The sequence below is a fragment of the Euprymna scolopes genome, chromosome 21 (genome assembly GCF_053919585.1).
Source record: "Euprymna scolopes isolate OS-2025 chromosome 21, ASM5391958v1, whole genome shotgun sequence".
NCBI lineage: Eukaryota > Metazoa > Mollusca > Cephalopoda > Sepiida > Sepiolidae > Euprymna > Euprymna scolopes.
This window is the reverse complement of record NC_136502.1, coordinates 24,966,647-24,993,726: the sequence shown is the minus strand read 5'-3', so window position 1 is coordinate 24,993,726 and position 27,080 is coordinate 24,966,647. Positions and strand designations below refer to the sequence as shown.

Here is a 27,080-nt window from a genome sequence, read left to right as displayed (position 1 = left end):
TATATATATATATATATATATATATATATATATATAATGTGCGTGTGTGTGTGTACTAGTAGTATACAAATTTTCCATATTTTCTATAGTTCAAATATAAAAATAGCGCAGTCTTTAATTTAGATTAAATCGATTAAGTCTGTAATGTGGAATCGTTTTATATTTATAATAGTGAAATTATACTTAATTTTGTTTAATTTGTATTTTGAATAAGTCAATCATATTATGCTATGTCTAGCCACACTGATGCCTCATAGAAATGATAAAGCCATAATAGTTGTGCTTTGTTACATATTACTGAACCATCATTTCTAATATATATATTATTCAAGCAGACTGCAGAATTATAACTTATTTGACACAACTTTACAAATGTTTTAGACAAATTGAATTCAATTAAAATACATAATTTAAACAAAATCTCATTTCATCATAATTCAAATAAACAGTATAAAATAAATGTAAAAACATTTTCAATTTTTAAATGTTTTACAGGAAAACGTTTATATTGTACATGTAAAATTATACTGATGAGCAATATAAACTAAACAAAAAAATAGAACACATGCAAATATTTTCTTTCAATGCGATTATGCACATCTTGTTTCATAGCATTTTAAATAAAAAATAAAAGAAATATAATAGATGAAAATTCAATTTTTTCAATCATAAATGATATTAAATCATTTAAATAAGAGAAATAATGATTTCAAAGCATAGATTTAAAAAAAAAAACTCAATAATTTTATAGATTTCAAGCGCCATTTAAAATGAACATAAAACTATGTGGAACAAAGCCTTTCAAAGTAGCACTAACAATAACAATGGCGTCCATGAAACATAGAGTGTAATGTCAGACTATGAATTTCACTAAATAATCAGAGAAAATTAATAGAGATAAAATGTGAAATAATTTTACCTTTTAAGAAAAATCCACTGGAATTTGGGCAAACATAAAAAGTCAGTTAACAGAAAGAAAGACCTTTCTATTGAACATGACAATATTCTTGAGTTTTTGTTGTATAGTTGATGCTAGAAGGAAGCTAGCAGTCCTACTTTGTATGGTGTCTGCATGATGGCTGCCACTCACTCTTAAGACTTAATATCCTTACGCCAAGTAAAAAGTCTAAAAAAAAAAATAACTAATAAAAAATAGGATTTCTTACATAAATAAATATAATAGTATAATTATGAAAAATATACATATAATTTTTAAATTTAAAATATTTTCATAATCAAAATTCCATATAATTATTAGTCGTTTTATTTTTATCTTTTTTTAATTGTTTTACTTTTACGATTTAATTAAAAAAAATGCTTGGTCATTTCTTTTTAAAAATAAGTTTTATTATGTTTCTTTAAGTTTACTTAATAAGCAAATACAATGTAAATCTTTAAACATAGGAAAAGCTGGAAAAATGTTAAAAATAAGTTACAATATATATATATATATATATATATATTTATATATATATATTTATATATATATATAAATATATATATGCCTGTGTATATCTATATAAAATTATTTTCCATTTTCTAGATTTTCAAAATATTTTTTGAAGAAATAAGATTTAGTTTCATAATAGATAAATATCTATAATTAGATATAGTTATCAATCTATTCATTTGATTTATCAAGCTATTTAAAATCATTTTATAAGCTAAAAAAAAAAAATGAAAACATGTATTAGAAAAGTAAGAATGAAAATGATAAATTTTTGGGGATGTGTAAAGAATTAGATGTTAATTAGGTACAGGAGGCAAAGGTCTATTAATGGAAGACTGACTACTACTGGCAAGAACATTTCTTGATTGCATGCGTCTATCAGAGGAGTTACTGCCATCAACACTTGAACATGAATTGACATCTGTGTGAGGACTGTTTTCATTCATGTAAGGTGTATAAAAACCTCTTGCCACTATTGTTGTATCACTGGGGTAGCTGATAGTCTGTCCCAAAGGTCTCATCTCTGTGGTCTGCTTTTCATCTTTTTGTAGTGGAGGAGGATTGCAATATTGAGAAGGATAAACATCTGAAAATCAAAAAACCAAATGATTTTAAGATTGATCTGTCGAAATGAAGCAATGGCATTTAGAGAAAGTTCATTGCAATAGATTTTAAACAATTATCATTTTCTTTTTAAAATAATTCTTGTTTAGATAGTTGCCAAAGATTGTAGACAATGATGGCCTTTATTTTAAAAAATATATATATTTTTGAAATTTTTTAATAATAAACCATTATTACAATGTCTTTCCAAATTTTTATTCTCTACAATATATCCTCTTTAATATGTCTCTCCAAATTTACATTCAACTTCTGAAATATTTTAATTGTCTACAACGTAATAGGAAGATATTTTATCAAGACTAGTTATTGATAACAGTGCAAGTACCTGGTGAAATAAATTGTGACAGCAGCTTAAAATTACTCATATTATCAAAGTAAAACAAAACATCATTCACTATCCCCTTTGATTTTTCTAAAAAAAAAAAATTTTGTCCCCAGTGTAGCCTTCTCTTAGAAAAATAGATCTAATCAATTTAAATATCTGCCATCTTTCCTCAGCATAATTCATAATACACAATACCAGCCACAGCTTATTCTGGGCATGCATTAATTCAAATTGTAAATAAATAAAATTATCTGAGAAAGATCCTACAAGAATGGACTATTTTGTATTAATTCTTGCAATAGGAGCTATATAATGTGTCATTATCTTTACAAATAGCATTTTTCACTATTACATACTAAATCTTACAATGTAAGTTTTTCAGATTAATAATATCTCTCCAACCATTTAATTATATCTCATTCACATGCATAACTAATGTACTAATACAAAGTATGAAAGGTCACTTCTGAGCATCAATCAGTACATAAGTCATCTGAGGTTGACAAGAGATAATTTGTGTAAAACTTTAGAATTATATTTTAAAACCTTTGGGAAGTAGATGGATTCATAATTAAGAAATATATCAATCATTATATAAAATATTTCATTAATGTTTATAAAAATAAATTAACAGAATTATGTGACCAGAAATTGTCAGCTTGTAAAAGAGATGTTAAAATGTCAGCATGTAAAAGGGATGATGATGCTGATGATGATGATGATGATGATGATGATCACCACCATCATTGTCAAAGCATCAAAGTATTGTTACATTCATTTAAAAAGGAAGTAAACACTCAAAATTAGTATAAATTAAACATGTCTAACATTTATTACTTTTAAACTAAGCAAAAAAACAACAACAACAACAACAAAAAAACAGAAAAAAAAACTACATCTAGTCTAAATAAGAATACTATAACTCACCAGATATAACATCAGTATGGCTTGTATCTTCATCATTCAAGCGATTTCTGCTATTGAGTTGAGAAGATTTTATGGAGTTTCTAGCTGAATAGTTTTGTGCTGTGATAGTTCTTTTATTATTCCTATCACAACCAGATGGCAATGCAATATCTTGAAGATACATCTGAAGGTAAAAAAATCAGATAAGAATATTTAATGTAACAATAGTTAAATTTACATCCACATGGCAAAAATTCAGAGCATCCTTACTGTGTTTATATGAAAAGTGCTCAATAATGAATACAGTAGAACCCCGGGATATGATGGCCCCAGGATACGTTTTTTTCAGGTTACAATGTGGCATACAATATTTTTACGGCCCCTGGTTATGGTATTTGCCCCACCTTATGGTGTTATTCATAATGTTATTTGATTATATACATGTGTACTGTATTTTGTTACTAATATTTAATATGTACTGTATAAAATTTTGCTTAGACCTCACCATACAGCTATTTCACCTTATGATCCCAACCCCGGAATGGATTAATGCTGTATCCCGGAGTTCTACTGTAAAGCTATTCATTAAATATAATTTTTATTTATTTATATAAATATTATTTGGTTACACTTTTGCAGACAAGTTTCAGTCAGAGTCATAGACAGCCAAACCTCTTTGGGCCACATTTTCTTTATGACTGAATTTAGTGGAATGAGACAAATTTACTTTTCAAACCTAATTCAGTGATCAGCTTATAAAAAACCTAATTCAAATCACCCTTGTAAAATTTTCATTAAGATTTTTATTTATTTATCTTCGGCTAGACCCCTGACCTAAATTTACTGAATCAAGGTTGACATAGCATACATATATATGCAAATCACAATATTAGGTTAGTTATAATACATCTATAGAAATTATGTTTAAGTTAAAGCATACATACACTTAAACTAGATGTTTTCTAACAAACTCACACATGCAGACACCAACTGAAGCAGGAAAAATATAAAGAATAAATAGCTATATAAATAAAAAAAAGGCTGAATTTTGTAACATTGTTATTTTTTTGGATAACATATCGTAATTATTTTTTAGGCTTCAGAAATACACACAAATAAATTTGTGAACGGATGCTTATGATGTTGTTGAAGTGTTTGCATGCTTTAACTTACATGTCATTTCTATAGAGGTACTAGCAGGGGGAGGCTTTCTAAAACGGAATGTGCCAACTCAAGTTTCTCTTCTGTCTTTTCGTTAGCATATTTTCTTAAACTATTCTCTTAAATTAGGATCAAAGTTGCACTTTGTATAAAAATAACAATTACATTACATAGCTTTCTACACACCACCCATGAAAACTAAAATAAGGATTAATTGCAAGACGATTCTGTTTCTCAAGAAATGCTATTCTATGTCAGTACTTAATGAAATATCATTGATCAGCATATTTTTAACTCTTTGAAACAATTCGTAATATTTCTATCGAACCCATGAAAACAGTAGGGTTTCCTTCTAAAACAGAAAACATTCTATTGCACCATATACATGGTCTATATTGAATCCAAAGACTCTGCATGGATGCTAGTCTGATTTTGTTAGAGTCTTACAAAATGTTTACAATGAAGTGTTCAACAATACGAGCTTTCTTAGAGTTGCAAAGTATCACTTCCAAATTTAAGGCTTTAATTATTAACAAAATATTTTTACTTGTACAAAACTTCTTTATTAACAAATGACAAATTTCCCAGAAGACTGGCTATTTTTTATATATTTGACTGTATTGTCACAATTCTGTGCCTTGAATAATTTCCCCCAATTAAAATGGTAGTTATTAAGCCTTAAAAATATAATGCAACGTTTCCTACTATGACATGCACATAATATAGTACATTTTTTCAAGAACCTAATTTTAATGGCGCTGTTTTGCCGTTTGTTACTGTGCAGAGGGAGACAACTCTCGTTTACTAAAAGATTTGTTCATTTTTTCATCTCATAATTTAGGACGTGTTATTTTTTATCAAATAAAAACATAAAAAAAAGAAAGCCACAACGATTTTTTTTTTTAATGTAACAAAGTTGATAACATTAATAATACAAAATTAAGAGAATCGTTTCTGTTTTCAAACATAGTTTACGATGCTAAAACCAACGAACAAACAATGTTGCATTAGATGAAAACATTTAAAAATAAAGCTGTGGCTACTTTTTTTTTTTTAAATTAAACAGTAAATGTTATGTAAGGTTTTTAAAAAACAGTCTTTAACCTTTAAAATACAAAGGATGAAACTTTTAAAGATGCGGCGACTTTTTTTTTTTTTTTTTACTGTAACAATGAAGATGCGTTGTAGAGGAATTGTAAACAAAGTTGATAACATTAATAATTACTTTTTGATTAAAAAAAGTGGGTTTGTTTTACTGTACACATAGATTCGAAAAAGTTGTCAAAAAAACAAATATATAACAAATAAATGTTATTAAAGGCAAGATAAGTTACTTTTCTACCAAACTGGATATATTTTTCGTGTTTTTATTCAATGTAACATGTTTATTCAGCTCGGAAACCATACAGTGTTTACCGATGTATTGGAACATTCAAGATGGCGTCTGACTCGTTCTCTTAATAGCTGCGTAAAGATTACATTTTGTATTATTAATATTATCAACTTTGTTTATAATTCCTCTACAACTATCGTCGCATTTTCATTGTTACAGTAAAAAAAAAAAAACGTCACGGCATCTTTAAAAGTTTCATCCTTTGTAATCTTTAAGGGTAAAGACTATTTTTTAAAAACCTTACTATAACATTTACTGTTTAATTAAAAAAAAAAAAAAGTTGCCACAGCTTTATTTTTAAATGTTTTCATCTAATGAAAATATTGTTGGTTCATTGGTTTTAGCGTCGTAAATCATGATGTGAAAACAGAAACGATTCTCTTAATGTTATAAACTTTATTACATTAAAAAAAAAATCGTCAAAGCTTTTTTTTTTAATGTCTTGATTTAATAAATTATGAGATGAAAAAAATGAAAAAATCTTTTAGTAAACAAGAGTTGTCTGCCTCTGTACAGTGACAAATTGTATAACAGTGCTATGTTAACGTATATTAAATCTCTGTATTGGACTCTGGGCTATACAGTTTGAGAACAGTGCTGAGGGGAAAATCCTAATCAGCAGATATGACCATATTTTTTTTTTACCACAACACAAAGCAATTTTAATCAATTTGTACTAAATAAATGTTGTTTCAGCATACTAAAAATAAATGTTGTTGCAATATACTAAATGTTGTTTGAACATACTAAATAAATATTGTAGAATAAACTAAAATAAATGTTGCAATATACCAAATAAATATTGTTGCAACATTAAATAAATGTTGTCTCAACATACTAAATAAATGTTGTTTCAGTATACTAAATAAATGTTTCAGCATACTAAATAAATGTTTCAGCATACTAAATAAATGTTGTTGCAATAAACTAAAATAAATGTTGTAAAATAAATTCAACCATTCCGAAAAATGTAGGAACAGAGAGTTTATAAACCAATCAATCAATAAAACTTTGGAATTTCAAGAAGAAATAATGACTAAATTAAAAATCTTGTGGTATGAAGGCTATTTACTAAGTTTAAGAGAACAAAAAAAAAATGAGAAAATAGAATAAAAGTAGGGGATATTGTATTAATCAAATCTATAACTAAATCTAGACCCTTCTGGATGTTGAGCAAGGTATTAGAAAATGTAATAGGGTTTGACAATAAAATATGAGCTGAAGTAAGGCAATGGGGCAATAGAGTATTGCTCCATTTTTAACCTATATCCAAGGTAATCCTCAAATGGAAGTATCTACAAATAAGGCTATCAAAAATTATTCTGGTGAAAGACCTAAGAATAAAGCACCTCAAATAGTAAAAAATAATGATAATAATATTAAAGAAGAGGTGTTCATTCAATCCGGAATTAACATCTCGTTTAGACCTAAACGCAAAGCCATGGCTAAATTCTATCAAATGATGAAGGATAACATTGATTATCTATAATAAGAAATTAGTACTGAATTATATATAAATAAATTTTTTACTGTAAAAAACCCCCCAAAAAAACAACATTTTGCTGTTACTAAAACATAGCCTTCTGTATAGTAAAAAATAATGTCGAATACCTTTTATTTTGAAAAGATTTGTGTAATTATGAGGTAATAAATCTAAGTAACAATTTAAAGTAAATCTTTCTAAATACGAAAAGAAGATTCATAAACTCACAAATGAATTTAACTTTGCTGATAAATTAAATGAATCTTTAATTGAATTGTAATAAATATATTGCAATCTCCATGAAAGAGTGTGTTGGAAAATTTCTGAATTGTGTTTGGTAATGTGCATATGTGAGTTGCACACTTTACTTGAGAGTGTTTATCTCAAATAAAAAAAGACTTGCAATTGAAAGAATGAAGAAACTCTCATATACGGTGTAGAGAATGGGGATGACCGATGAGATGGGTTAATAAAAAAAGGACACCGGTCATCATGCAGTATTATAAATTGATCGCTATTCTTGGATTTGGTAGACATTTTAAGTCTACTTTATATACAGGAGGAAAATAATTTATCTCATCTCTACTACTAAACAGACTTACTTAAGCAAAAGAACATCTTCCAGAACAACCGTTTTTGGAAACCTCCACCGGAAAATGATTAAGTATCTCTTTGTTGGCTTCAATAATTTCTAACATCATATGGGTATGCATAATATGTCAACATAAACTCAGTAAATTTAGAGGTCTAGCCAAAATTAAATGAGTATATATATATATATATAAGGGAAATTGTCTGTGTGCATGTGTGTCTATGTGTGTACATTTCCCTACCAAACTACCCTGTTAATTTTCAGTCTACAGACTCGAGATTTGACATAAGGAGTATTGCGATTTTGGAAAATCTTTTTAATCGGTTTTCGGCCAGAAATTTGGCTGTCAAGGGGCCAAAATTCAAGTTGACCTGTGAAAACTCTACCAAACTCCTTCACCAATTTTGGGTCTAAACACTTGAAATTTTAGATATAGGTTACTTGGACATGAACCAAACATTTCAACTTGATTTGAGCCTAAAACAATAAATGTTAAGGGATCAAAATTGGGGTCAAAATTTAAAAATTTGACCTCTGCAGTCTCTACCAAATTACTCAGACAATTTTTGGTCTAAACATTAGAATTTTATGTAAAGTGTATTCAGAGATAGGGCGAGCTTTTTAATCAGTTTTTAGCCGAAAATATGCCTGCCAAGGAGTCAAAGTTCAAAAGATTTGACCGTTAAGGTCTCTAGCAAGCTATTCAGCCAATTCTGGGTCTAAGCATTTGAAATTTTACATAAAGAGTATTTTACAGTTGTTATTTCTAACAAATAATTAGGTTTTAAAATTATGTCCCTTAGTTTTGGACGCTACTATATATATATATATATATATATATATATATATATAAAGTGACAGGTACTTGAAATTACTTTGTTCATTTTTAAACTAAATCTTTCTGCAATTAAAATGCCCTCTACAAAAAATTTAATGATATTTCTAACTTTTTGTATGTGTATATGTTTATATATTTGTATATACAGGATTCAGTCCTCAAGTAATTAACTAATCATTATAAATTTTTTAACAAAGTTGGTAAATATACGGCTGGGTAATGTAAGCTATAATAGTTTAGTTTTATGCAAAGGAGTTGAAGTCTTTTTTTTTAAATTCATGAACATTTGAGTTTTTCAAGGAATTTTAGGTGACATAATATGAGCACAAGTTCCCAAATCCAAATTCATGCATTTTAGATGTGCATTGAATCTGATTGATAGTTATTAAGCACAATTTCCTGAATTTTTATTTAAACTTTAATTTTCTAGAACCAAATCATGTAATAAATTTGGATAAAACTTGAAATAAGGGTTCAAAACATAAGGCTTAGTAATCTTGATTTTAATCTATATAAGAGGATATAATAGAAACCAAAAGCTTTAATCAGAAAACACATGAGTTTTCATTTATTCATAGAACCAATAAGTCAAAAGAGTTAAATATAATACATTTACTGATTATTCAAATAAACACCCAAGTATTTACACGCAAAATAAATAATAAGCTCACCTGTGAAACAGAATCTGCAGGTAGCTGTGGTTTTTGTGCTTGAGAAGACATTTGTTGAGTGCTTGAGTAAGGATGGGTTTGCATTCTGGGTGTTGGTGGTTGACTGCTTCTTCTCATATCAACTGCATCACTTGTAGGAAGAGCAACATTAGACCAAGGATTGGCTGGGTAAGGAGGACTTATCAAATGTCTCTGACCACTACTCACATATCCGCCTTCTGCTACTGGAACACTTCGAGGATTGCAACAGCGAAGGATACACACTGAGATTGAAGCTGTAATGATCACAGCTATTGTCACTGCTACAGACACAATGATAATTGCTGAAGTCAGGTGGATCTTGTTATCCTTTTTGATGTTAACAGCATTTAGCATTTCTGATGTCTTGTTGCTTACGGTCAGTGTCAAATATACAGTAGTTCTGGCTGATAGAACTGGACTACCACTGTCCTTCACTAGAAACTCCAGCTCATAGGAGCCAGCATCTTGTTGGCTTAGGACATGAGTTGAACATAACAAACCAGTGTACTGGTTGATGCTGAATATCTGTTTGCTATTGCCTCTGATTATTTCATATTTTAGAAATGCATTCTCTTGACTGTCACTGTCTGATGCCTTTATCTGGCTGATGTTCTTTGTATGATGCGGGTAATATGTTACATCCATATTATAAGGATTAACACTGGGAAATGTGAAATATGGAGCATTATCATTTTCATCTCTCACCTTAACAATCACATTCACTGTGTTATTCAATGATGGACTTCCTTTGTCTTTTACAAACACTTCAAAATTATAAGTATCTTGAAACTCATGGTCTAAAGACATAATTGAAGAGATTAATCCATTTTCAGTGATTCGAAATGGTACAAATTGTTTATTGGTGCTCACTAAAGAAAAAGACAGTTTACCTCCAAGTCCCAAGTCTGGATCTGTGGCATTGATTGTGCCAATAGGAATTTTTGATCTCTGGTTTTCATCAATGAAGAATTTAAATAATTGTTTAGAAAATTGTGGCTGTTCATCATTCACATCCATCACTTGGACTGAAAATCTGCTTTCACTTTCAAGAGGAGGATTTCCTTTATCCTCACAACTGATCCTAATATCATGGTGATCTTCACTCTCTCTGTCCACTGGTTTCTTTACAATTACTTGATATTTCTTTGTATCCAGACTTTGTAGTTGAAACTTATTATGATCAAGAGTACAAGTAACCTTTCCATTTTGATCAGCATCCTCATCAGTAACCTTCACATAGGCAATAAAACTTCCAACCTTAATATCTTCAGAAATATCAACTGTATTTCCTTTCGATGCAGATCCAAAATTTACATCAATTACTGGAGCATTGTTCTGTTCATTGATTACATTCACTTGAACCATGGCCAGAGAGCTTAATGGAGGATTGCCTCCATCAGAAGCTTTTACATAAAGTTTATATTTCAGTTTTTGCCCAGTTATAAATTTTTTTATTAGAAAAATTTCTCCAGTTTCTGAATTTAAATCAAAATGAGTTTTAGCAATGTCTGATGTTTTTGAACTGAAACTGTATAAAATCTTGCCATTTTCTCCAGAATCTAAATCTTTTGCAGATAAAGTAGTAATAGGCAATGTAACATCAGGTTTGTTTTTGATTGAAACATTATAAACTTTTTGAGAAAATACTGGAAAATTATCATTCACATCAATTACAGTAATCTGAACATTTAATACAGTTTGTTTTGGAGGACTTCCACCATCTTTTGCAATTAATTCAATTTGATATAAACTTTTGAGCTCTCTGTCAAGTTTTTTCTCCAAATTCAACGCCAACCGTGATGTTCCATCAACACTTTTTGAAACAAATAATGTAAATGGTTCGGATTTTTTCTTTTTCAACTCATAAGTAATTTGAGCATTCAAAAATCCAATATCTCTATCAACAGCATGAGGTATTAACCTTTTCACTCCTTTTCCATCATCTTCATCAAACTTTATATTGATTTGTTTACTTGGAAACTCAGGTTGATTGTCATTTACATCTTTTATGATAATTTTGATTTCTAATAATTTGATGAATGTGGATGCTTTTTTTACAGCAACATCAACCATTTGAAAACATTCCACATTATAAGTACAAAGTGATTCAGCATCCAATGTTTGGGCTGTGTACAATTTCCCTGTGTCCTTTGAGACACGGATTAATTTAGAATTTCCATTGGTACCTTTACGTAATTGAGTGAATGTGATTTGCTTTTGTTCTTTAATATTTACATCATCCATCAAATGAGTATCTGCAGCAATGTCTCCCAAATAAGTATTTGGACTCTTTCCTTCTTCCACATAGTATGTGAGGTCTGTACACAAGGCATAATTAAGAACATATAATGCTATATACACTTGTAATATCATGTTGAGGATATAACAATCTTATAATTAGAAATGTGTGCTCTGTTGAGAATTTTAGATCTGAAATTTAGAAATAAAAATATTTTAACTCTGGTATAGAAATATATTCTGAAAATAATTCTTAAATATTAAAATTAGAAGTTAAATCTGATACAAAATGAAATATTTTCCTTTATAAAACCTGTTCATTTCATAGATTACTTTTATTATTGATTTGTTTAGTAAATTATAATTAAACAATATATGTCCTTTATATCTGAGAAACAACTTTCATTGCTATATCATATTAAACTAGACATAACATAAATATTTAGATGATTATATGACAAAATTAATTTAAAATTATGAGAAATTAATTTAAAGTCAAACGTGTTACAATATATTTATTTTCTTAAAACAGTCAAGTCACATTAATTACATAATTCATAACATGATCCTAATCATGGTTGTTGTATTCTCTGGCCTTCTTCAGGTGCGTTTTGACATCATTATAACCTTTCAGAAATTTCAAACTGAATCTGTTATTTAATCTGCTGTAGTAAACTGCTTTTAATCAGTTTTTCTCAGCCTTTTGTATTACAATGAGGATAACAATCTGAATCATGTAAATTATGTTACAAATAACATCTCATCTAAATCAATTCTACTACATGGTTATCTTATCTTCATCCATAAGTATAAAAATATTTCTATAGAAAATTTATTCATAATCTTCCATTTTAGAGTAATTTTTTCATATAGAAAACGAATTTCTTTTTTAATTTTAATTTCTGATTTATTTCATCACTAGGTTCTACTTAATAAAATTCTTTAACTAAAAAGATTGTCATCAATATCGTAATTTTTTATTAACTTGAAAAATATGTAAAGATATAAAGTTATTTCTATCATTCAATTGTTTTCAATTTCATAGGTAAGCTGAGAATTGCATCAGAAAGTATGATTTTCTAATCAAAAAGCATAAATGCCTCTATTTACCTGGCTTCTGTGATGGCAAATTTAATCATAAAATCGATGTTTAATTCATAACATAGTATTCAAAATTTTCTATAAAAAGTTTTTTTTTAAATTGATTAAAAACATTTTTTTTTAATTTATTTATGTTTATGTCTTTACTTTTTGCCTGATTATTCTAAAACTTAACATTTTGACCGGAAAGACTGTTTTTCATTATGACACTGCTATTGATGATACAGATACGACTCCAGTCAATGCAGATAAACATTCTATGTAGATTGGGATAAAAGTAAAAAATACCTCAGTCTAGAACAACTTCTCCTATAAATGAGGACAAAACAGGTACTGCATTTAAATCCTAGCCCCAAGGCCAGGAATGTTAAAGATTCAATTGTAGTTCAAGAGACGATTTAGAAGTGTTTAATCTTGTTACCTTTTCAAATTTTTCTTTAAAGCATGAATCAATAAATATTCCAACTTCCATATTATTTTGATTCTTCAGAATACTGTTCTCATCTTGAGTGTTATTTGCACAACATTTTGATCAATGTAACCTCCTATCTTCTCCAAGTTTATTTTGTTGAACTCGGGAATTTATATGAAATTACGAATGGAACTTTTTATTTAATCCACAGGAGTAGCATGCTCTCATACGTCATCCATGACTGGGTAGAAGTCCTAAGTAATTCGCAATTGTAATTGGGGTCACCCGCACTGAGGATTGAGCCACTAATCTCCAGGAATGTAATTTTTACAATTGAATTTCACCAAGTACTTTATCCAGTGCACCACTGGTCCACAAGATTCTGTGCAAATTCTCAAATTTAACATGAAGATTTTCGAGTTCAACAAGATACATCTGAAGAAGGTCAGAGGTTACATTGATCAAAACGTTGTACAAATAACACTTAAGATAAAAACAGTAGTCAAAGAATCCAAATATAAATAATCAATTCTCATATAAAAAAATTCAGAACCGTAATACTCCAACTTTATATACTATTTAAATACCTCGCACAAATTTGTTTAATTAATGTTTATTCCACTTAAAATATAGCTTGTCTACCAATTGTCAATCTCATTTCAAACATGATTTAACATTTTCTTTTCATTTCATTAAAACAATCTTTAAAAAGTACTTGTTTTAAACATTGAATATTCAAATAAAATCCAGAATTTTGGGGGATATTTTTTCCATATATTACAGGATTTCTACCATATTTATTCCAGGATTCCTACCATATCAATTCCAGAACTTATACAATATCAATTTCAGAACATACAATATCAATTCCAGGACATACCATATAAATTCATATGAAAATTTAGGATACTTTTCCAAAGTTTTAAAATTTTAGGAAATTTTATAATGTTATGATAATGTAGATCTGCTAATATATATATAAAACTCTACAAAAAATAATCTTAAAATACTCATAGTTTAAATTTTATTAAATCTGCAATATCAGTCTTTTGATATGATGGGTTTAGATATTTACACATATGTTCAATTATTTGTGTATTTACAATCTACTGGAGCAAACAAAAGAACAAAAAGAAGAATTGTAAAGAAGAAAAGATCTGGTATGTACAAACTTGCAATAACCCTTATTCCTGAGTGGCTTCCAGGCCTTGATAAGTGGTGATCGCTGTGTAAAAAAAAAAAAAACTTAATACTAAGCTATGAAATAACAATACGTAAGAAAACTGCCCAGATCCACCAAATGAAGCTCAGTATGAGACCAAATGAATTTCAAAAACATTTTCAATCAATGTACAAGTGACACTTAATTAATCATTCCCACAGAATGTTAATAGTTGAGTAAGCTTATTTTATCTGTTTAGGAACATTTTTTTTACTTGAATGTCAGCACTTATCAAGACCAGGCAGCCACTCAATGATAAAGATTAGTAAGTGTAGTTGTTCCACAGACGGACAGTTCTAGGAAAGAAACTCTGTTCATGGAATTTACGTATATTTTTAGGCATGGATAGAGAGTAAGGGAAATTGTTAACAGTTGTTGTAGCTAAAAAAGTATTTGTTACAACCATTTTATAAAGGGGAACAATGGATTGGATCTCAGTTGAGCATCTACGAGGAGAAAAACAATATAGCAGAGATAGATTCGCAATATCTCTTCTGTGAGAAAGAGGCAGTAGGGAGGCAAAAAGATCCTTGCTCACTAAATTCCAAAGATGGTTTTGTACCTTGTCAAGGTAGAAGAGGGTTACTCTTAGGAGTTCCTCCCCAGATATGGCAGCAGTACTCCATCCTAGGTCATATTTCACTCTTGTACATTAACACCAAAAAAGGGCAAAAACAGAAAATAAACATTTTATATTAAATAGATATGAACATAAAAATAAATAGATGTTTCAACATTTCTTTGATAAATTAATTTCAATGTCTCTTTGTTTATAATCAGCAATCCTCATCTTTTGGTTGGATTGTTTCCAAAATTTGAAATTTAAGAGTTTCTCAACTTTTGGTCAGCATTTATGCCAAGCACATTTATTTTGTTGGTCAATTTAAACATTTTTTCTTTTACTGCCTCGTCAGTGATAAGTTTTCACTTTTTATGTATCTTCTGTCTCTGTTAGTTTGGATTGGTAGCGAAAAGGAGTTTCCTTTACACTCTTAATCATCTTGTTAGACTTAATTATTTTGGGGCTCTGTTCTGGATATCTCATTTAGTCTTCAATCCTTCTAAGAGCAATCAGAGATTTTTGTTTCAGATTTTTAACAAGCGATTGCTTGTGGATGCTAAAGCATTGTGGATTGACTATATATAAGATGAAAAAGGTATCAAAAATTTGTGCAAAGCTTGGGAGAACTGACAGTTGTTAAAGAAAAGGTTTCAACTGTAACTAGCTATGTTACTTTATCATTTTTTCTCTCTAAGAAAATAAAATAATTAATCAATTTTAGCCTAATAAGTAAAGAGAACAAGCAAATCACTTAAAAAACACAATCAAACTAAATGTTAAACATTATAAGAAAACTACATCATTGAACCTGAAAAATTATAAATGCAGCTAGATGAGAAATGTGAATCATTATGTAACAATTACTAACTGAATTATAAACGATGTAAAGAAAAACAATTTTTTTTTACAATTAAATGATTTGTGTTTCTGGAAAGTTGAATGCTTTATATTCCGATTTCGTGATTTTTCCAGGACTTGGGTTATTTTCAAGGATTTTCTGAGAATTTCCAGATTGCTGGTAACCTTGATATATCTCCACGGTTCATTACATTACACAAAGAAATAAAATTAGGGTGTGACATGTATACAAAATTTTATTGTAACTACAAGAACAAAATTTATTAAAAATTTACAGTAAATATAATGAAAATTATTTAAATTATACACAATCAAAATATTGAATGTGCAGAAATAGATGTATGATTTAAGAAGATTAAAAATAATAAGTACTAAAATACTGATCAAATGAGATTACAACTTCATCTATCAATTGGGATGCACCTGCTACAGCTTTTATTAAAAATTATTCAGCAAAAATTATTTATAAAAAATTATAAAATTAAATTTATTATTTCAGAATTTTGCTATAAGATATTTAAGCACACACATTTTTTCATATTAAAATTTAAATAAAATCTAATTATATATACATACACACACACACATTAATTTTTAATTAAATTAAGTTCAATTATATTTATAACATGAACTAAAAAAAAACAATATTTTTACAAAAATGGTCAATATGTGCGTAGAGATTTTATAAACAGAATTATTTAAATATTATGAAGAGTCTATGTGGATCAATCAATGTTTTGATGTTAATAGGTCTTGTCAGGGCTCTAAAATAGTTAAAGTTTTCAGACTCTCCCTAATCTTTATATAGTCTTGAAAATCTTTCAACCTTAAAAGTATTCAATATGTTATTTAAAAATATCTTTTGTTAAAATATTTCCCTGTTTTCTAAGTGAGTAAATTCCCTGCAATTGCCATAGTAGTTTGCTCCCAAGGATTTATGCCGGTCTTCACATAGAACTATAATAATAACACATAACGATGATAGATATAATTAATATTCTTGTAGGGACCACTCGTAGTTTATAGTGAAAAACTGTTTTTCATGGTGCTACATTGACTCTCTCTCTCTCTCTCTCTCTCTCTCTCTCTCTCTCTCTCTCTCTCTCTCACACACACACACACACACACACACACAAAATATATATGTAAGTGAATAAAAAAAGATTTTAGTCTATGAACTTATTGATGCAATAACATAGTTATTTAATTGCATTAAAACATCCTGTTATAAAATAACTGCTATGAACTACAAATTGTAAAAGCATCATATAAATAAATACATAATAAATACCGATTAATAATATTTGCTTTTAATTTTATTTCTTTACTATGTATATTAGTTTGTCAATGCAACTAGAAAGCAATTTGATGTGCATATACTTTTTAATATTTTATTGAGTACAAAAATGAAAATAATCATTCTTAAACATTCTGTGTATAAGTAGCATTATCAATATAAATCGATTCTTAATTCTTAAAAAGCTTATCAAATTATATTATAAAAATATACAAACAAAAACATTTGTACAGAAGATATAATAATTATCCATTTTTTTCTTAGTATGAATGTTAAAATATTTTCATATATAAATATTTTCAATAAATCTATTCGAACATTTTCAAACATGTAATGTAACATTTACAATAGACTTTAAAAAATAATTAATTAATAATTATCATTTTTATAATTACCCCTATTATTGTTTAATAAACTAAAATTACTGAGAATTTTATGTAAAAGCAGCATATACAGAAAAATAACAGAACAATATAGCAGTGGTTATGTAAAAATATAAATGTAATTTAAAATTAAAATAATAAAAAAGACAAACGTTATTCTACACTTTAAAAATTACTTATTCTAATATCAAATATTTATCATTATCATTAACTGCAGTTTTTGTATCTGTAATTTGAAAAAATTACAAAATTATTACATATTTTATATGAATTAAAAAAATAAAATAATTATTTTGCATGTATCAAGAAAATGCAACAAAACAAATTTGTGCAATAGAATAAATGATTATGTGTATTAATTTATATATATATATATATATATATATATATATATATATATATATAAAATATTGAAAAAAGAAAAAATTATACGTTAATGTACACTTGAAAATGTAATATTCTAAGTAATTATTATATTTTTATAATCAATAATAGTTTTTATGCATGTTATTTGAAAACAAAATTACAAAATTATGTCAGATGAAATTAAAAATATTACATTCAATAATTATTTCGCATGTATCAAGAAAATGCAATAAAAACAAATTAGTACAATAGAAACTACTTGAACAGTAAAAATAAAAAATGACATCACAATCATATAAAGTTTCATTTAATATTTTCCAATGCAAATCTTAAAGTTAATTGAAATCAAAATGCATTTCAAATTATCTAATAAATAGCATTAGCAATAAAATAATTGTGAAGTCTAAACAAAGGCTTTCTTCTTTTCAACTATTAATGGCGTCTAGTAAATTATTGTTACTAAGGTATTTTTTAAATTAAGTTGGAAACATTGTTTTCATGACAAATATAGAAATAAAAGCATGAATAGAAAATTTAGAAGGAACTTACCTTTGGTATAGATTTTCCAGCAATTAAAATAGTAAAGATAATATCCAAATAAAGAAAAAATCTCCAGCTGCAGCTGTATTTATGTAACATCCTTGAATATTTCTTTTGTGTAGTTCATGTGAGAGTGAAGCCAGTTTGTCCTACTTTGTGTGTTGAGTGTGTAATGGCTGCTGCACTTAATACATGCTGATAAAGATTTTACTGAAATTATGGAACTTAATGTTGAATTTATTTAAAAAGCTTCTCATCCAAAAGTAAATGCAAAAAAAGATCTTTTTGTGAAAATAAAAAAAAGATTTATTTAAAGATAGAGCCATTTGTAAAAATCTTTTTTATTGTCGTTATTTTAAAACATTTAATTAATAATTAAATGCAATCATTGCTGCTATGCATGAAAATTTTTAATTTTCTTAATTTAAATATTGTAATATCAACAAAATTGTAATCTCTAAACAAAACGTTTTTCTCTCTTACTAATTGTAGAGAGATATTTGGTTGAGAAAAAAGACAGCATTAGTCTCATCAAAAATTTATCAACAATAAAATAAAACAAAAATTGATGTTGTTGATGTAAATTAAAAAAATGTTCTCATTTTTAAATTGCTATGAGAAACTGTAAACTCATATTATATTTTAGTTTAAGTAAATTTCTGATGCTAAAGTAATTTAGTGAAACATGTCAAATCTCAATTAATATTGTCCAATATTGTCTTTTATTTTCACTTCTATCCGGTTTTATTTATCATATTAGCATATTTCTAACTTATGCTTCTTTCATATATTTATAATAAATAAAGGGCAAAAAAAAACTAAACTTTAGAATTTTATCAAAAAGTTTGTAATAAAAAAAAATTAATAAGTCATTTATACCTCATAGCTGATCTGTTAATAGTGAAATATATATAAATTTCTCTCAAATTTTACAGAATAGAAATAAAAAATTAGGAATAATGAACATTAATATTTAAATAATATTAAAATATTTTTAGATTAGTAAAATCATGTTTATCTATTTTTCTTATTGAGGTACAGGGGGAAGTGGTCTGTTGATAGATGTCTGACTTCCACTTAGAGGTACATTACTTGAGTGCATTTGTCTATTAGAAACTGTTACAGAATTATTGTCATTCATATAAGGTGTGTAAAAACCTCTAGCTACAATTGTAGTATCACTTGGATAGTTGGCAGTCTGTCCCAATGGCCTCATCTCAGTTGTTTGTTGTTGAGTACTTTGGGATGAAGGAGGGTTACAATACTGTGAAGTGTACACATCTGTAAAGTTAAAATAAACCAAATAATTATGTGAAAAACTGCACAGCTATGAATATATGGAATTAAGAATTCAAAATGAAATTTATTGAATATAAACAAATTGCAAGAAATTTTTGATGTTAACATAATTAACATGTCCTTATTCTTCACTTTGTGTGTATCTAAAAATCTAAATCTGTACATTTCTGTTGTGCAGTTTTACTAAACTGAGTATTAATTGCTATTTCTGCTGCTATCATTATTATGATGATGGTTATAGTGATAATAATAGTTGTACCTATGAATATTCAAAGGTGTTAATATATTGTAGTAATTTGAATTGGTATGTTGTTAGAACAACAAATATACAGATCATCTTCTAAATGTAATCCTTTACGTTGATTCTTTAAAATATGTTTAAAATAATATTAAAGCCAAGTCTGTTTATCAGCTTTCTACCATGAAAAAGTTAGACACAAGGTCAATTTACACTGCAGAGTTCAGTATCCCTAAAAGAGAGTACTCTGCACAGGTCCTAAAATGTCTATGAATGAGCTTTCTTGCATACTTTGATAATAGTGCCTCAGGCAATCAGGAATACACCCCATCTTCCAAATGCGGAGGTAATGTCTTGGAGGAAGCTCTCTTGAAACCAACCAAAACAGATTTTGATCTGGATAGAAGCTTCAAAAGCTTCTGTGCCAAATGCAATGTCAATATCTCTTGGTATAAATTGTGACAGAAATAATCTGTGCAACTAAAAAATAATGTGATCTCTTTTTAAACGACTTTGATGTAAAAAAAATATTACTATTAGTAGTCAACATAAAAAGATCTTGATGGAATAAGAATAACAAGAACAATGGTTATGAAACATTAAAAGTCAAAATGTAAAGGCTAAAATGACAAAAGTATTCCTAAATAACATGGATAATAATAAAATATAAAAACGAAAATACTTTATTTAAATAAATTTTCGTTTTAGAAGTTGCAAATAATAAATAATATCATTTTAATTAATACAGGCAAACATCAGTATGAAAATTAACTCTCATTTGTTTGTCATAATAATGTTACTACAAGCATTTATTTAGTTAATCATTTGATAATTTCCTTCATATAAAATAGTTTTTTTTCTCTTATTAAAAAATGATTTTATGTTAATAATTATATTCTTATATGCTTTAACCAATTATCTCAAATTTAAACAGTCATACAGACGAATGTACATGTATATAATTTAATCAAATTATTTAAGAGAAGTATTATGAGAAAATCTGCCCAATCCTCCTGCAAAAGGCTGTTTTAAATTTCCTTAGCTAGCTAGACTAAACAGTATAGTGTAGTTTAATTGCCATAAAAATATTTTCATAAGTTACTATCTAGCTTTAATCATATATTGAGCACCATTGAAGCAAATATAAAAAATTGATACATAATATTTTATATCTCCTTAAAATACCGAATGTGGATACATGAAAAAATAATAATTATATATATATACTAGCTGTACCCTGCCACGTGTTGCTGTGGCTTAATTTCGTGTAATGGAAAATCCTAATAAAAAGAGAAAATGCATGTTTCTTATATTCTTAGTACAGCAATCCACTCCAAAAAGTAAAAAAAGTAAGGCGAAAATGAAAAAAAAAAAAATGGTACTCTTGCAGAATTGGATCCGGATCCTCAGGAGTTACCATCAATCATGGCTTGGGCTCGACCAACATTCAGTGGATTAAGCCGAAAGTTGCTAAAACGTTGAAACGCTAAATAGTTTTCTTTTTTATTGTATTCAAAAATGTGAGTTTTTAATTAACATTTGGGTAAGGGGGGGGGTTACTATACACAGATTTGAAAAGGTTGTCCAAAAACGAATAAATGAAAGCAAAGGTAAGGTAAATAACGTTTCTATCTAACTGGATAATTTTTTAGTGTTTTTATTTAATGTAAAATGTTTAATCGGCTCAAAAAACTCAGTGTTTATCTATGTATTTGAAAAAGACGAATGGTCGCGGACTCTGTTGAATACGTTAAGTTTGGGAAAATCAGTTAAAAACTATACAAAACAGTGTCAGACACTTACTGATTATATGTTATTGTGACATAGGCTGACATATTCGGTGGGTTTCTGATAGTATTTTGTATAGTTTTTTAGTTTTAAATCATTTTCTCAAACTTAACATCATCAACAGTGTTCGTCACCGTTTGTATTTTTCAAATACACTGATAAACACTGTTCTTCGAGCTGACTAAACGTTATAATAAATAAAACGGGTTTGTATTACTAAACACAGAAACAAAAAAGTTGTTGAAAAATAAATATAACAAATAAATATTATCAAAGGCAAGATAAGTTACTTTTCTACCTAACTGGATAAGGTTTTAGTGTTTTTATTTAGTGTAAAATGTTTACTCGGTTCGAAAACATGTAGTTTTTATCTGTATATTTGAAAAATACAAATGACGGCAGACTGTTGAACACGTTAAATTTGGGAAAATGAGTTAAAACTAAAAAACTATACAAAATACTGTCAGGAACTCACTCAATATATGTTACCGTGACATAGGCAGACATGTATTCTGTGGTTTTTAACAGTATTTTGTATAGTTTTTTAGTTTTAACTCATTTTCCCAAACCTAATGTGTTTAACACAGTCTGCCGCCATTTGTAATTTTCAAATATAGCAGTAAACGCTGTGTTTTTTGAGCCGAATAAACATTTTACATTAAAACAACAAAAAAATTATCCATTTTTGTAATAAAGTAACATATCTTGCCTTTGATAATATTTATTATACATTTATTTTTTGACAACTTTTTCGAATCTATATGTACAGTATTACAAACCCAATAAAAACAGTAAAAATTATCCAATTAGGTAGAAAAGTAACTTATCTTACCTTTGAAAATATTTACTTGTTATATATTTGTTTTTGTTGACAACTTTTTCAAGTCTTTGTGCAAGTACAAACCCAAAGGTGTATTTTTCTGTCTAATTTTATTTTTAGTACCGCCCTTAAATTTAAATTTCACGATATCTTTTTGGGGGAGGGTATTTTTTTTACATTAGGTCCACCTCCACAATTTTCAACTATGCTGAATAAGAAAATCTCATTTAAAATTTGCAGAGGCAATTAGTTTTCGAGATATAAAGACCTGTATTATGCACTATAATTCTGTACTATGCACTATAATTCACTGACGGCCATGAATAAATACTCCCAACCTCCCCATATTAAGAACGGCTTTCAGAATAAACAACACCCATGCCTAACCACATGTTTTAACCTTTTACCTGTCTTTCGTCTTTTAAAAACGCCTTTTTCAACCTCCCCATGTTAAGAACGGCTTACAGAATAAACACCCCCCCAACCTACCCATGTTAAAAATTGTGGAGGTGGACCTAATGTGAACATTTACCTTTTGTTTTTTTAATAAATTGTTAGTTGAAAGCGCAGAATAGTGACAACCCCCCCCCTTGGTAAGAATAGCAAAAAAAAAAAATGGTTTTCTTGATACAAACTTTTCTGTATTTCACCTAACAATTTCTGGTGCTAATGAACTTACTGATCCACGCTATTTTTTAAATCGTATTTCCAAGTTTAATTAAAGTTTTATGATATGTTTTTTTATTCAATTGTAAGGTTAAAGTACAGAATAGATACAAAACACCCTCCCCTCCCCATGTTAAGAATGGCTTTTTAAATAATAACGTTATTATTTCAACACGGATCACTCTCTACATGAGTACCTAATATTTTTTTCAGCCATTCTTACCATAGAGAGGGGATGGTGTTTTGTAACTATTCTGTGCTTTTTTAACTAACAATTTATTATTAAAAAAAGATATTGTGAAATTATAAAAAAAATAAAAATATATTGTGAAAGTTCAATTTAACTTGAAAAAAAACAAAAACAATGTTAACGGCGCGTTCAACATTGTATCCGGACCTTATTTGGCAATAAGGTCATGTTAGTCGATTAATGGGTGCTAATGCACTTACTGATCCGCGCTATTTTTTTAAAATCGTATTTCCAAGTTTAATTAAAGTTTTATGTTTTTTGGTATTTTTTAAGATTAGGTCTATCTCCACAATTTTCTTTTAAATGACGACTTTTAAAGGTTTCCGACTATGCTGAATACAGAAACCGCATTGAAATTTTGCAGAAATAAGTAGTTATCGAGATATAAATAGTTGTTTTATGCATTTTATTCTTTGGCGGCCATCTTTGTTACGCGCGTAGATTTGTTTATGATGCGCGCAAGCGTGTAAAAAAGACGGCTGCCAGAGATTACAATGCATTATACAAATTTTTAATATCTCGATAACTACTTATTTCTGCAAAATTACAATGCGATTTCCGTATTCAGCATAGTCGAAAACCTACAAAAGTCGTCATTTAAAAGAAAATTGTGGAGGTGGACCTAATCTAAAAATTTACCGTTTTTTTTATATTCAATTGTAAGGTTAAAGTACAGAATAGGTACAAAACACCCTCTTCTCCCAATGTTAAGAATGGCTTTTTAAATAATAACGTTATTATTTCAGCACGGATCAATCAGTGCACGAGTACCCAATTTCTTTAAAAGCATTCATATTTTCTTATATAAAAACAACTTCTGTAAAAAAAAAAGAAAAAAACGTGTACTTTCAGTTTTTGTTAAAGGTTTTCTTAAAAAAACCCCAAAAATACGGTAAAAAAAGCAAAGAACAAAACGTTAATCGGTATTCATGCAGAGAGTGATCCGTGCTGAAATAATAACGTTATTATTTAAAAAGCCATTCTTAACATGGGGAGGGGGGGTTGTACCTATTCTGTACTTTAACCTTACAATTGAATAAAAAACATATCATAAAACTTTAATTAAACGTGGAAATACAATTTAAAAATTAGCGCGGATCACTCTACATTAGCACTGAAAGTACAGAATAGTTAGAAAACATCTTCCCTCCCCACGTTAAGAATGGCTTTCTAAATAATGTTAATGCTTCAGTACTGTTCCTTGTCTGCTTAAGTTTAACTTTTGTCTATTAAATTGTTAGGTGAAAGTCCAGAATAGTTACAAAACACCCCTATTCCCATGTTAAGAATGGTTTTTTAAATAATAACCTCATTATGTCAGCAAGGTAGCTTCTCTGCATAAGTACCATGTTTTGTTTTTAAATAGTTAGGTGAAAGGACAGAATAGTAACAAAATACCATTCTCATGTTAAGAATGTCTTTCTAAATAACATTATTTCAGCACGATATTTTCTATGCATACGTAGTATCTATTTTTGTTCATTAAACTGTTAGGTGAAAGTATAGAATAGATGCAAAACTCCCTCCCCATGTTAAGAATAGCTTTCTAAATAACGGTAATACTATCTTTTGTTTATTAAATTGTTAGGTGAAAGTATAAAATAGTTACAGAACACCCTCCCTTTCCCATGTTAAGAATGGCTTTCTTAATAGCATTATTTCAGCATGGTACTTTTTCTGCATAAGTACTATGCTTTGTTTATTAAATTGTTAGGTGAAAGTACGGTACTCATGCAGAGAGTGATCCGTGCTGAAATAATAACGTTATTATTTAAAAAGCCATCCTTAACATGGGGAAGGGAGGGTGTTTTGTACCTAATCTGTATTTTAACCTTACAATTGAATTAAAAAACATATAATAAAACTTTAATTAAACGTGGAAATACAATTTAAATAATAGCGCGGACCACTCTCTGCATTAGCACCAAATATTATTTAAGCAAGTTACCAATCCGTAAAATTTATTCGAAAAAAAAAACTGTACTTTTACCAAACATAATAATAATAAGAAAAGTTCATATTTTCTTATATCGAAAAATAAAAAATAAATAAAAAAAATTAAAAAAAAACGACTTCGATTCAAAAAGCAAGCGACAAACTTTCTTTTGCCTGACATAGTAAAGAAAAATTGTTTAAATTAAAAAATTTGGAAGATAAACAAATGAATTATATTTTTTTTGTTTTTTTTTTACTTATCGAGTAAACAGAAAATGAAATCTTCTAGTTTGTTTCAATTCATGGGTGTGAAATGAATTGAACCGGAAGTTCAGTTCTATCAACAAAACAGGTTCGCATTAACAGTTTACGAAAATATATTTATTTTATTTAATATTTTAATAATTGGCGATGTAAATTTACTTTAATAACATAAAAACATCCCTCGATTCTAAAGATGGGTTGTCCGAAAATTTCAAATAAATTGGTAATGTAGAAATATGGTTGTATAAACTTTGAACGAACCAAGAATTACATTTTTATATATATATATATATATATATATATATATATATATATATATATATATATATAATTATTATTTTTTCATGTATCCACATTCGGTATTATTTAATAACATGCCAGCTGAAATAAAAAAGTATATATATAGTAAAAAAAAAAAATATATATATATAATTATTTCTACAGACAAACAAGATTGAACACGACAGAGTTATTCTTTTTTCCGATTTTTCTGGATATCTTTTCCATTCGCCAAGTAGTCTTTTTTATTTCAGCTGACATGTTATTAAATACTGTTAGTATATTTGTCCCGGTGTTAAAGGAGATCCGGTTAAAAATGGGCTGTAGTTTTTGATACTAGGAGCCATACTTATCAAAAAAAACTACAGCCCCTTTTTAACCAGATCTCATTTAACACCAGGACAAATATACTAACTGTTATGGTGGCACCCACTCATTTACATATGTGGATAATATTACACATAAATAACAACACTCAGTTAGTCTGAGTGTGTGTTAACCAGAAGCCACCGAAGGCCGAGCCAAGAGCAGATATGTTCTCCAGCCAAGACTCTCTTACCTGACAACAATTATGTAAATATACTGTAAATATACTTTTCCTAATACACTTCTTATTGATCTACCTTTGTTTGTTGAGTCCTCATTTGTATTGCCTTATACGTTATTTGCAAACATAACACTAACAGTATTTAATAACTAACAAGAAACTAAATAAATAAACTATAAAATAAGAAAATCGAAATAAAGAATAAAAATAATTTTCCCCTAACCATCCTGCACTCACCTTTAAAAAAAAACCCCCTAAAATAACAACTATAAATACACCAAGCCTCAAAAGAAAAGAAAAAGAAAATAATAACAATAACAATTGCTCCTGATGACAATCGGATACACCGATAGAAAGCGCTTGAGTAGAATACAACTGAACAACAACTTTTGTGCACCATTTTATATAACATTGTTATAATTCTTTTTCTATCCTTAGCAAATGATTCAAATTTTAGTATGTTATTATGGATGATAACGACAACCAGTTGTCAAAATTTCAACTTTTCACAGTTGTTATTTCTAACAAATATTAGGTTTTAAAATTTTGTC

At 28.1% G+C, this 27,080-nt stretch overlaps 1 protein-coding gene across 1 annotated transcript in view; it reads right to left on the bottom strand.

Moving 5' to 3' along the window:
- Positions 1–27,080, bottom strand: part of LOC145243080 (protocadherin Fat 4-like) — a 46,291-nt gene that overhangs the window by 13,110 nt on the left and 6,101 nt on the right. Inside the window, exons 4-9 of the mRNA XM_080106181.1 lie at positions 19,483–19,724; positions 12,813–12,819; positions 11,009–11,782; positions 9,444–10,867; positions 3,327–3,489; positions 1,791–2,036 (exon numbers count right to left, since the gene is read on the bottom strand). Of these exons, the coding sequence (XP_079962307.1) occupies positions 1,791–2,036; positions 3,327–3,489; positions 9,444–10,867; positions 11,009–11,782; positions 12,813–12,819; positions 19,483–19,724 (2,856 nt within the window). The remainder of the gene's footprint in view (positions 1–1,790; positions 2,037–3,326; positions 3,490–9,443; positions 10,868–11,008; positions 11,783–12,812; positions 12,820–19,482; positions 19,725–27,080) is intronic.